This window comes from Pelmatolapia mariae, linkage group LG3_W (assembly GCF_036321145.2).
Source record: "Pelmatolapia mariae isolate MD_Pm_ZW linkage group LG3_W, Pm_UMD_F_2, whole genome shotgun sequence".
NCBI lineage: Eukaryota > Metazoa > Chordata > Actinopteri > Cichliformes > Cichlidae > Pelmatolapia > Pelmatolapia mariae.
The window spans coordinates 5,859,067-5,871,781 of NC_086229.1; the positions used below are offsets into that span (position 1 = coordinate 5,859,067).

Sequence of the window (12,715 nt, forward strand, 5' to 3'; positions counted from 1 at the left end):
CCTTTGACCAGGTGATTGTGATTGATGGTCATGTGGTGCACCGTGAAGCAGTGCGGACCTACCCGCGCTTCATTTCATTAAAAGATATATCGAGTCAGCCGTGACACTCGCACGGAGGAGACACATGCCCAGTTGTTGGTGCCGCAGGGCCGCCGGGAAATGATTTTCCAGGCAGCTCATTATAACCCCATGGCAGGGCATATGGGATATGAAAAAACTCTGGAGCGAATAACGGCCCGATTTTATTGGCCGGGCATCCGAGCGGATGTGCGCCGCTGGTGCGCATTCTGCCCAGACTGCCAACTTGTTAATCAGCCGGCCTTACCAAAAGTGCCTTTGCGCCCGCTCCCACTCATGGAGGTCCCATTTGAGCGCATTGGCATGGAGCTCATCGGGCCATTTCACTGGAGTGCAAGCGGCTATCGCTTTGTATTAGTCCTGGTGGATCATGCAATGCGATACCCGGAAGCAGTCCCGCTGTGCAACATCTCTGTCAAGAGTGTGGCGCAGGCACTGTTTCAGGTCATCTCCCGAGTTGGAATCCCGAAAGAGATACTGACTGACCAGGGCACTTCGTTCATGTCTCGCACACTGCGGGAAGTGTACGAATTACTGGGCATTAAATCTATTCGGACCAGCGTCTACAACCCTCAGACGGATGGGCTGGTGAAGTGGCTGAATAAGACTTTAAAGTCCATGATTCGTAAGTTCATTACCGAGAATGAACGCAATTGGGATCGCTGGCTAGACGGGAGGTGCCCCAGGCCTCCATGGGATTTTCTCCCTTTGAACTGCTGTTCGGCAGAAAGCCGCGTGGGGTGCTTGACCTGATTAAAGAAAGCTGGGAGGAAGGTCCGAGCCCCGCCAAGAATGAGATTCAATACGTGTTGGACCTGAGAGCGAAACTCTACGCTTTGAGAAAGTTGTCATGGGAGAATTTGCTCCTGGCTCTGCAGCATCAGCAACGCCTGTATGACAGAGGGGCTAGACTCAGGCAATTTTCACCTGGAGACAAAGAGCTTGTATTACTCCCTTCTTCCAGCTCAAAGTTGCTTGCCAAGTGGCAAGGACCCTTTGTGGTCACACGGCGAATTGGGGACCTTGACTATGAGGTCGCTCGGTCAGACAGGGGAGGAGCGCCGCAGATTTATCACCTCAATCTCCTTAAAGCGTGGAGAGAGGCTGAAACCGCTTCTCTGGTGAGCCTGGTTAAGGAGAGAGATGAGTTGGGGCCGGAGGTACCAAAGTCCATCATCCCCGCCTCCCTCCCTTGTGATGACCATCTCACACAGGCCCAGAGAGCGGACGTTGTCGCATTACAATACCGTTTTGCTGAAGTGTTCTCCCCCCTGCCCGGCTGAACATCTCTCATTGAGCATCATTTTGAAACGCAGCCTGGCGTGACGGTGCGTTCACGGCCCTACAGGCTTCCTGAGCATAAACGGCAAATTGTTCAGAGGGAATGGCTGAAATGCTGAAAATGGGAGTGATAGAAGAGTTGCACAGCGCCTGGTGTAGCCCCATAGTTCTTGTTGTGAAGAAGGATGAGTCTATACGGTTCTGTGTCGACTATCGCAAGGTGAATGAAGTCTCACGCTTTGATGCTTATCCCATGCCCCGGGTCGACGAGCTCCTGGATCGGTTGGGCACGGCCCGTTTAATCAAGGGCTACTGTCAGATTCCCTTGTCTGCCGAGTCCAAGGAAAAAACAGCCTTCTCCACTCCGTATGGTTTGTACCAATTCGTTACGCTTCCGTTCGGCTTGTTCGAAGCCCCTGCAACCTTTCACCGCCTCATGGACCGGGTGCTGCGTCCGCATGCTGCATATGCTGCCGCCTACCTGGATGACGTGGTCATCCACAGCCACATCTGGACAGAGCATGTGCAGTGGGTGGCTGCGGTCCTGGAGTCCCTGAGGAGGAGGAGGCTCACGACCAACCTGAAGAACTGTGCAGTTGGACGGAGGGAGGTACAGTATCTGGGGTACCACTTGGGGGGCGGGCAGGTGCACCCACAGGTGGAGAAGACAGCAGCTATCCCATCCTGCCCGCACCCCAAGACTAAAAAGGAGGTGAGCGGGTTCTGGGGCTGGAAGGTTACTACCGCCGTTTTGTGCTGGGGTTTGGGCAGCTGACCAGCCCCTTGACCGATCTCACCTGAAACGGTGCTCCAGATCTGGTTCAGTGGAAGGAGCTGTACCAGGCGGCGTTTGTGCAGGTAAATCTCTCTGTGGGGAGCCGCTGCTTCACATTCCTGACTTTTCCCTCCCTTTTGTTCTGCAGACTAACGCCTCGAACAGAGGGCTGGGGGCCGTTTTGTCCCAGCAGGTAAGGGGGGCCGACCGCCCCGTTCTTTACATCAGCCGGCAGCTGACAGAGCGTGAAAGACGGTACAGCACCGTGGAGAAGGAGTGCTTGGCTATCCGGTGGGCGGTCGACTCCCTTTGCTATTACCTCCTGGGTCGCTCATTCACCCTCTGCTCGGACCATGCCCCGCTGCAGTGGCTCCACCGCATGAAGGATGCCAACGCCCAGAACACCCTGTGTTATCTGGCTTTACAGCCCTTTAAGTTCAAGGTGGTTCATAGGCCGAGGGCGGAGATGGCTGTGGCCGATTTCCTCTCTCGCTCGCAGGGGGGGAGTAGGTTCAGCCGTATGGCTCCCCGGCCTCAGTCGGGTGGTAGCGGTGTGTGGTGGTACCGGGCGCGGCTCCGGGAGAGGAGTGGTGCAGTGAGCTCAACAGGGCGGTACTGGAGAGGCAGGTGAGAACAGCTGATGGCATTTGGGCTGATGACGGTTTCCTTCCCCTTTTTTAGTGAGATGGGAGTGGAGCGGAGGGGAGGGGAAGCTGGGATCAGCTGAGACCGGAACTGTCCAGACTACGGACTGTCACAACAAATGAAAACTAAAAATAAACGTGGCATCTGGCAATAAACACTGTGTACGAGTGTGAAGTGCATCTCACAGAGTTCTGTAAGGTGGTTTGTTTCAGGGCAGGAGGCAGGGAAGACTTCACGGTCTGGGATACAGCATACAGTTTAACACACTATTCATACTGCACTTATGGTGGAAAAGATTAGCAGTGCTCCAACCTTTTGTTTGGGATGCTTTTTCCACATTCTCTACAGAATGCATTATTCTGCTGCTCATCTGACACTTTGAATCTGAACCATCTCTCCAATCCAATCCAATGCATTATAAATAACTGAGCCACTGTTTTTCTTTTTACCAACCAGCTCCTCTTCCATTGATACCGTGTCCACCCTTCACTACATACAGGTGAAGCGATGGTGGAGGGGGCGTTGTGTTCAGTGAAGGAGAGAGGCAGGGCAGAGTGACGTCATGTAGAGACAAACGTGGATGAGAGAGAGGCAAACTAGTGGCTCCACAAGTATAATTATAATACAACACCGACTATATTGATATAAAGGATATTGTCAAAATTTTGTATTAAATTATACTGACATTTTTTTTAAACTCGATGTATGTCCCAATCCCACTCTGTAGTGGTGATTCAAGGATGTGGAAAATAAATCATTACATGTACCAAGACCACCTCCTCCAAAGGATATTAGTGTGGCTGTTTTGGTCAGCAGCCAAGTGATATTACTGTGTTCACATATTCACAAACAAACCTCACCAAGGGTGAAAATCAACCAGAGTTCAGTTTAAACACACCAAACAATGAGGGTTTTAAAACACCCTTACAAAATATTTTTACATGAAACTGAAAGTCCAGCATTTCTTTGAAACTCAAACTAGTTTCATCTGTCGTTACAGCACAACATGATACAGAATATAAAAAATGATCACTGAATGAAAACATAAACAACTGCATATATGCTGTAATATTCACTGAGCAACTGAAGACATTGGGTACTTTTACCCTACTCTTCTTTACTGAAAATAAAACATGAATAAGGTAGTAATAAAAATGAAGTTATTGAGAATGTTATATGTGAGCAATATTCCCTCTAATTTTCCATGTGTCTGAGCGAACACACAAACTCCCTGAGCGATCCCTTGGACCACTATGAGCAACAGCAGACGTGCGCATTGTCGTCACGCCAGCATCTAATCCATCCAAGTTACATGGTTTATTAAAATAATCAAATTTCAGCATTTACATTTATATTAGACTACTTTTAATTAACTGCTTTAGCCCACTTACAATGAAAATCTTGTTCATGACCTGTGTAGTATGTTAACACTATTGGAAGTAAAAATAACTTGAACTCCAATTTTCAAAACACAACTTATCTATTTATTTATTTCTTATAAAGCTCTGACTTTTATGACTTTTTATGACTATTATGAGTCTGTGGTCTGGGAGAGAGTCCTGTAACTCTCTGTCTGCAAAATACAGTATATAATTACCAATGTTGGGCAATTAATTATATAGTTACTCCTCAAAAAAGTAATTGAGTTTTGCAAACAACAAAGATTTTTTACCAGCTGTTTACTTAAAAATGCAGCCAATGCGTTTTTAAACAAACATTTCAAAATATTTACAGAACAATCAGCTGTTCTGCATCAAATCTGATGCCACACAAATTATTTGTGCCACTCCAAAAAATAATTTCTGTCCACTATGAGATAAAGGAGAACAACAGCCTGATACCTGCAGGCCTGACAACAGGAGATGTATCACTCCTGTAACACCTGTAACATTCAGCAGTCGCCTCATTGTTCTGACACACACAACAAAACTATTGACTACACTACACACTAACTACACAAGATTTGCACTAAACGTCGCAAATCTCTCACATCTCAAAACACTGCCGTCACTCCTAAAACTTTCTCCCTTCATAACAACTAAATGCCATGTTGCCACATAAATTTTTTATTGGTCGGCATGGTACATTTTTCGACCAACAGGAAAGGGTGGGGTTTATTTGGTGTTGTTTTTGCTGAAAGGTGGAGAGTGTTTTGAGCATTGTCCTTATAAAACACCCTTTGTACCGTTTCTTCCCGCAGTGAATATAAACAACGATAGTATTCAGGAAAACCAACAATTCTTATATTCTTATCACAACTCTAGTTTTGCTTGGCCTATCAACACAAGTTAAAAACTGGTATAAAGTCCACACTTTTTCCGTCAATTGTTCCGTTTGTCCTGCTCACATCTCCAATGGTTGTACACGTTGTCATTAACGTGGCTTCACTGCACATCAGCCACGCCGCTTTGCCAGCTCAAACACCGGTGTCGGCACATAAGGACGCAGTAATGTCAACCACGTTGATTAGCTGCGTATATAAGAATGTGAATCGCATCATTGGCTGGACTCTGGGATAAGGTGGCATTGTTCTAATCCCATATGGGAGCAGCCAGTCACTTACTGACTAACACTGTAAAACAGAATTGTTAAAGTTATCATTTTAATTTCAATTCAGGTTAGATTTTTTTTTTTTTTTTTGTGCACAACACTGATTTTCTGTGCACAGAGAAAGTGCCAGCAGTGCGCAATTGCACACGTGTGCAGCTTAGAGGGAACATTGTATGTGAGCTTATTTATGAAAAATATGTGTCTACATTACATAGTAACGAGGATTAATGATCCTCCTTACTATGTAATGTTGAAAAACACTGATCATTCCATTGTTGGATTTTCTCTCCTGAAGAAGAACAACAAACAAATGTTCAGTGAAGAGTTCACAGATGGATTGTTGTTTTGTGTGTCTGCAGTCTGTCAGGCTGTCTGATCACAGAGGAAGGCTGTACTTCTCTGGCCTCAGCTCTGAGCTCCAATCCCTCCCATCTGAGAGAGCTGGACCTGAGCTACAATCATCCAGGGGACTCAGGAATGAAGCTGCTGTCGGCTGGACTGAAGGATCCAGGCTGGAGGCTGGACACTCTCAGGTATGGAGAGAATGTCTGTGTCCCAATCCAGCGACTGCATGCTTCGTAGTGCGCATTTGGAGACTGATTACGACGCAGCGACGCATTGAAGGGTGGCCCAGTTCGAAGTGTTCTCGTCAAATGCGGTTGTCAAATGCGCCGTTCATTTCCCCAAATTTGAAGCGTGGTCGGGTGCAGACTTCGTGGTCCTATATATCCCACAATTCATTGCGCGGCGGTGGGTGTGGATATTTTGTTCAGAAAAAAACGGCGGATGCCTGAGGCGGGGTGGCCAAAGAGAAAACTTTCAAAAGTAAGTACTGAATATTATGGCATTTATCTATGTGCGAATGTTTAATAATGAAGAACATTAAAACATTACTGTTGGCCATATGTTGGCAAAGTTATGTGACATTAGTGATGTTTGTACTTTCAGTGTTAACTTGGTTTTAAAGCCTTTTCTTTAAAATATTCGCCGTTCAATAGTTGTCCTTAATCTGACAGAGAATGTGATGATTTTATGGATAATTAAAGTCAGTCATATATCCACAAACACAACAAGCTGAAAGTCAGTGATGCTGCTCGGTTTGCAGTCCTGAATATCACGGCACAAGCAGGATTCACTGCACTGTTAATGTTAGCTATGTTATATTGCTGCCTCTGTTCGGTGGTGTCGAGCCAAACGGACTTTAATGTGTGTTTGAACGAGCTGACGGTTCACTCGTTAAGCTGAAAGAAAGATGCTTTAATCACAGGAGTCACACATGTGTCCACTGGACCATCTGGAACTCTTCTTGTTTAGCACTCGTAATAACACAAACACTAAATCCTCCTTCTCTTGTGCTGTTTTGTAGCAGTGTATACACCTGAGACTGTCACCTGTCTGTCTGTCCTGCACTCTCTCTCTGTTTCTTTCTCTCTGATTGTGGAATAAAAGTATGAACATGTGTTTATAAGTTACACTTGTGTTTGAATCCTGCAGCTTATCACACATTTGATTTCCATGTGTGACGACTGCAAGTGTCCAGAGTGAGGACAGACTGAGGGATCCACTGCTGCACATCATCTGTGAGGCTTTGCACCCCTGATGATCCACCAGGACAAACTCACAGTGTGTGAGGAAGAGGAGGAGGAAGAGCCAGCAGCAGCTGACAGATGGAGAGAATAGACAGACTGTTCCCTGTTTGTGAAGGACTGCTAGAAAAGTTTAACATAACTAATTGTCTGTCCTGAATCAGTCTTATTAGGTAATGTTCAAATAATGTTATCATCCCAGTGTTTTCAGTGTGGGAGAAAAATATCAAAATCCAAAAACCAAAAGACAAAACAAATAAACAAAGAAAAAACATACTGTGTACAAACAAGCTCTCATCTAAAACATTTTTATTTAAAAAGATGACATCTGTTACTCCTCAGTAAGATATAAACTTATTGTCACATTCATTGTCTGACAAAAAAAAAAAAGGAAGAAGAATTTTCCAAGCTCAGTTGTAAACCCAGTCACGTTTTCACAGCTTTGCCATGATCAAAGTCAGAAACCTTAATGTCCAGAAACCTAAAGTATGTATCAGCAGCAGAATGGAGCTAAAAATAAATGTTTGTTTCAGTTCTTTGAAGCTTTGAGTATTTTGGATTAGTAGCACTGCTGTGTTTGTTGCATCATATTGCTGTAATTGTTTATATGCTTTATATATTCTGAGGTAAGTTGATCTATAGTGTTACATCATATTCTATAAGGATGTTATGTGTTTGTATACTTTCTGCCCAGTTTGACCCATTTAGCAGAAGTCAGCCTGTTTAAGGCTCTGATATCTATTCTGTATGACTTAAAGCAGTTATGACATGCTCTGATTTTCTCACCCAATAAAGGAATATTTAATATATCAGTCTGATCTTCATTCTATCAGAAACAGTTATCACAGCTCTTTTTACACATATATGTAAGCATTGAGCCAAATTTAGTAATGCCAACATATTAAACGAACAATATTTGTCTCTAATCTATAATACATCTATATATACGCTGTCACAGATACTTTTCTTTGAGTGAAGATTTAAGGTGATAGGAAATATAAATGACTGCAACTTGGATCTTTGACACAGAGTTCAAGCTCACTGCTGTAATATATCACAATAATCTGACATTAAATATAATAATGACCATGTTATATTTACAGTGCCAAAGTGAGATGACTTTAGTTTTATGAACAACATTCATGTTTTACAGTCACGTGGTCTCAGCCTCAACTAATCAAAGTCATGTCATAAAAAAAGGAATGAACAAAAAAACACTTTTTCTCCTTCATTTCTGTCAAACAATGCTCTATGAAATGTTTCTCGCGGTTAGTATCATGGTTGTTAGTAATAGTAATAGTAATAGTAATGTAATAAATTTAGTATCATGTTAGTATCATGGTTGTTAGGCAACCTGAACAGCGTGACGAAGGCCAGCCCATCCCATTTCACAAGCCTCGCACTTCCGCACTTCTCGGACTTTGTAGTACCCGCCGTCTGTAGTCCGCAAACTGCGCGTACTACGAAGCGCGCGGTCGCTGGATTGGGACACAGCCCAAGTCTAATAGAGGAGGAAGAGATGGAAGCACTTTTTGAGTCTGTCACTTACTTCCTGTTCCTGTCATGCAGATGTGACATAAACAATCACATGTGCAGCAACATTGTTCATTTGCTCACAGCAAAAACACTAGTCTACTAGAACAAGAGCAAGGGTTCTCTAAGGAGAACTTCTCTGGGAACAATAACAGTGGCTACCATTTATTGACCATTTGGTTAGATCTCTGTTTAACCCTGTAGTCATTTTTAGAAAAAATTCTCCCTTAGCCCTGAGTAGATTGATAAAAGAGGAAAGTTCTATCATTAGAATTTTTGCAACCACAGGTCATTGGTTGTTCTGTACATTTACAAACAAGAAAGCTTGGAAAAATGTATCTCTGTATTTATTTGTTCAATACAGAGCATACAATGTTGTGGGTAAAAGCAAGACACAATAAAAGTAAAAAATACAACAGACACTAAAAACGAAGTCCAATAGAGTGAAAGGGTTAAAAGGAAAAGTTAAAATAAATGGGACACAAAATGAAGTGAATTATAAAGCATGTTAACCCCAAGTTGTTGTGATAAATTTGTATCAGTGTTAGAAAGCACGTACATAGGAAAAGCATAGAAGAAAGTGCTTGTATGAATGAGTGAATGAGGAAGATTGTATCAAAGTGTTTTTGATGCTTAGAACTTCTCCCACCATCTCAGGTGGGAGGAGCTAAAACATGAGGAGAGGATGTGCAAAGTGAGAAATGAGAGAGGACAGACTGAAAAGCTTTAATGACCTTGGGCATCGCCCCTTCATTGCTTTAATAAATGAATTACAGAGAGCTAAGACTTGGGAGAAAGTTGATTTTCCAGCAAGACAACAAGAAAAGTTCTTCAGAAATAGTTGACAGAGAACACGTCCAATCGCTGAGCAACCTGATAGAGCTTGGACTCTTTGCAGTGCTGTGATCGCTCCCAGAGGCGCATCTGCTAAATATGGTCCCTAAAATACTTATGGAATCACTTCATCTTATAGATTTTAGTCATTGACAATGTTTTTTTTGTTTAAAAAAACTCTGTTTTCAGTTTGACATAAAATAAACTTTTTTTATGAGCAAATTCTTGTTTAAAACAGGCAAAATATTTTAGATACTGACGTAATCAAGGGTGGGATATCCAGCTAGCAGATAAGGCTTAAAGGCTGGTATAGTGCAGTATAGAGTGCACCTGTTAAAGCCACAGCTGAACATCAATCTGCTGGAATCATCTGCTTCTTGTCCATTTGTTGCCTTGTGTGAAGAACACAGACATTGAAAAACTCTCCAGCACAACATTATGAGCTCGAACTTCTAAGTTTGCATTTATAGTGGCCTATGTTGCATTGCATCCCACAACTACTACATAGTAATCTATATTTATTACATTACTATTACTATTATCACTACTCTTCTTTTTTTCCTAATAAGTCTGTATGTTTTCATTATTTTTATGGGTCATCTCATTTTTATCTAAGTTAAGTCTTGTGTGTTTGTGGTCACACACACAAAAGTTCAGTCTGTGTGTGTGACAAAGAGGCAGACAGGAGCAGCTAACATTTGGAAATGGAAGCTTAAATACTGGAAGCTCTAATAAGATAACGCCGCTATGGGCCGTGTTAAAATCAATATTTAATCCTCATTCTGTTGTTTGACAACAATAAGAGAAAAATATGTACTTTAACACATTTATTGGGGATTCAGCTGTGAATGACACCAAGAGGAGAAAAACAGCTGGCAGCAAAGGCAGGAAGGTGTCCTTTCCAGTTAAACAGAAGAGGAATATAAAGATAATGAAGGTCACAGTTTGAATCAGTCATGTTTCATTCAGTACAGTGGAGTACTGATTGATCCAGGATCAGCCCAAATCATCAGCAGTTTGATCCAAGTATGGATTGAAGCGTATTTGTGAAAATGTTGGACTGTTCCTTTATCAGTGTGTAACAGTGTGTGTGAGAGAGCCATGTAATGTCCATGTGTGCATGCTGACTGCTCTGACCCCTCCTCCTTTCAGGGTGGAGCCTGCTGGAGTCCGATGGTTGAGACCAGGTCTGAGGAAGTGTAAGTGTGTTTTTAATGGGATTCATGAAAACAAAGCAGCACACATTCAACCATCTTCATCATGTCAGGAGTCATCATCAAAGTGTCAATCAATGAACAGATGATGGATCAATAACTGCAGCTGGATTGTGTTTGTTCTCTCCATCAGATTCCTGTCAACTCACAATCGACACAAACACAGTGAACACAAAGCTCCAACTGTCTGACAACAACAAGAAGGTGACATATGTGGATGAGGTTCAATCATATCCTGATCATCCAGACAGATTTGATGTTTGTGAACAGCTGCTGTGTAGAAATGGTCTGACTGGTCGCTGTTACTGGGAGGTCGAGTGGAGAGGACACGTTTATATATCAGTGAGTTACAGAAGAATCAGAAGGAAAGAAAGTGGTGCTGGCTGTTTGTTTGGATGGAATGACCAGTCCTGGAGTCTGAACTGCTCTGATGATGGTCCTCATTCTGTCTGTCACAATAGCAGAGTAACACCCTCCTCCTCCTCCTCCTCCTCCTCCTCTGTCTCTAACAGAGCAGCAGTGTATGTGGACTGTCCTGCTGGCACTCTGTCCTTCTACAGAGTCTCCTCTGACACTCTGATCCACCTCCACACCTTCAACACCACATTCACTCAAACTCTTTATCCTGGGTTTATGTTCTGGTCTCCTGGTTCCTCAGTGTCCCTGTGCTGAGTGGAGTGTAAAGAGTGTCTCCTGTTAGAGAAACACTCTGACTGTTGAACAGATAGTTCAGTCTGTACATGTCTGTCTCTTTCACTCACAAACACGTTTTCACATTCATGGATTTAATCAGTTGATGTTAGAAACTCTTCTAAATGATTCCTTGTAAACTTCTTCCTCTTTAGTCCTTTAAAGATGGAAGCTCCCATTATTCCAGGATCCACATGTTGTTTTTCTGTCTTTTTCCACTCAAAGCTTCACAGTGAATATCAGCATGTTGTGTTTCTCTGAAGCTCAGTTCACAACCAGCTCCTCTGCATTTTCAACAAGTCTGAGCTCATTACAGTTTTTCCTGAATGCTTAAACCCTAACTGTGATTCGTATAGCACAATTTCTAAAACTATTAATACTTATAGCAAAACCACTCACTGAGTTTGCAAAACTAAAAGCACAAACACTGCTTGGCACTCAGTTTGCCATTTTGTAACACACACTTTGCAAACCTGTAGCTACAATCCACTGCACAGCACTCTTTTTGCACAACTGTAAACACAACTCACTGCTTTACACTCAATTTGCAAATGATCAACACACTCCTAGCAAAACTATACACATTTATGGCCATTATTTACACTATTTTGCCAACTGTCTGGCACACTGTCACATGTGAAAACTTTTTTAGATAATTAGTTCACTTTGCAATCAGCCTAAGCAGTATAATACAGGTAAGCTCTATGTGTGGAGTACAATGGAGGGAGCAGGAAGAGTGAGAAGTAGAGGAGGCCGAGGAAGAGGACGTGGAGGTGAAGAAGTAGGACGAAGAGGACAACAAGGACAAGGAGGAGCAAGAGGAGGACGAGGAGGGGGAAGAGGAAGGGTAAGAAGAGTAAGAAATAGAATTGCTGGTGACATCAGAGCTACAATAGTGGACCATGTAATCAACCATGGAATGATGAGGGAAGCTGGCCAACGGGTTCAGCCTAACTTGAGCCACTACACTGTAGCAAGCATCATAAGGACATTTTGAAATGAGAGTCGGTTAGTACAGTCACTTTGCACTAAGATTTGTAGCACTGCCATGCTAATGAGAAACACAACAATACCGTAGATGTAAAATTCCAGAAGATATTTTCCCCTGTGCCTTGGACTAGAGCAGCGCTCCCCAACTCCCGGGCCTCAGACCGGTACCGGCCCGTAAGTCGTTTGGTACCAGGCCGCGAGAGTTGAGGCTCAGGTGTGAAATGTATGGTTTTCAGGGTTTTTATCGGTTTTCAGCGTTATTTTGTTATCGTTTTTATCGTTAACTCGCTTTTCCTGGGTCTTTTCACGTGTGTTATGAATAAATCTTCTTCTTTTTTTGGGACCGGTACTAGTTTTATTTTGTTGTGTTTATCCACGACACCTTAAAGGCCGGTCCGTGAAAATATTGTCTGGCATAAACCGGTCCGTGGCACAAAAAAGGTTGGGGACCGCTGCACTAGAGGACATTTCATGTGATGTAGACGAAATTTTGTGGCCAGATCCACAGAGATGACAAAATGTAGACTGATTTCTTTTTT

At 43.2% G+C, this 12,715-nt stretch overlaps 1 protein-coding gene across 1 annotated transcript in view; it reads left to right on the forward strand.

Annotated features, from left to right (window-relative positions):
- Nucleotides 1-12,715, forward strand: part of LOC134620284 (uncharacterized) — a 342,368-nt gene that overhangs the window by 88,053 nt on the left and 241,600 nt on the right. The window contains exon 18 of the mRNA XM_065470090.1: nucleotides 5,689-5,862. Coding sequence (XP_065326162.1) covers nucleotides 5,689-5,862 — 174 coding nt within the window. The remainder of the gene's footprint in view (nucleotides 1-5,688; nucleotides 5,863-12,715) is intronic.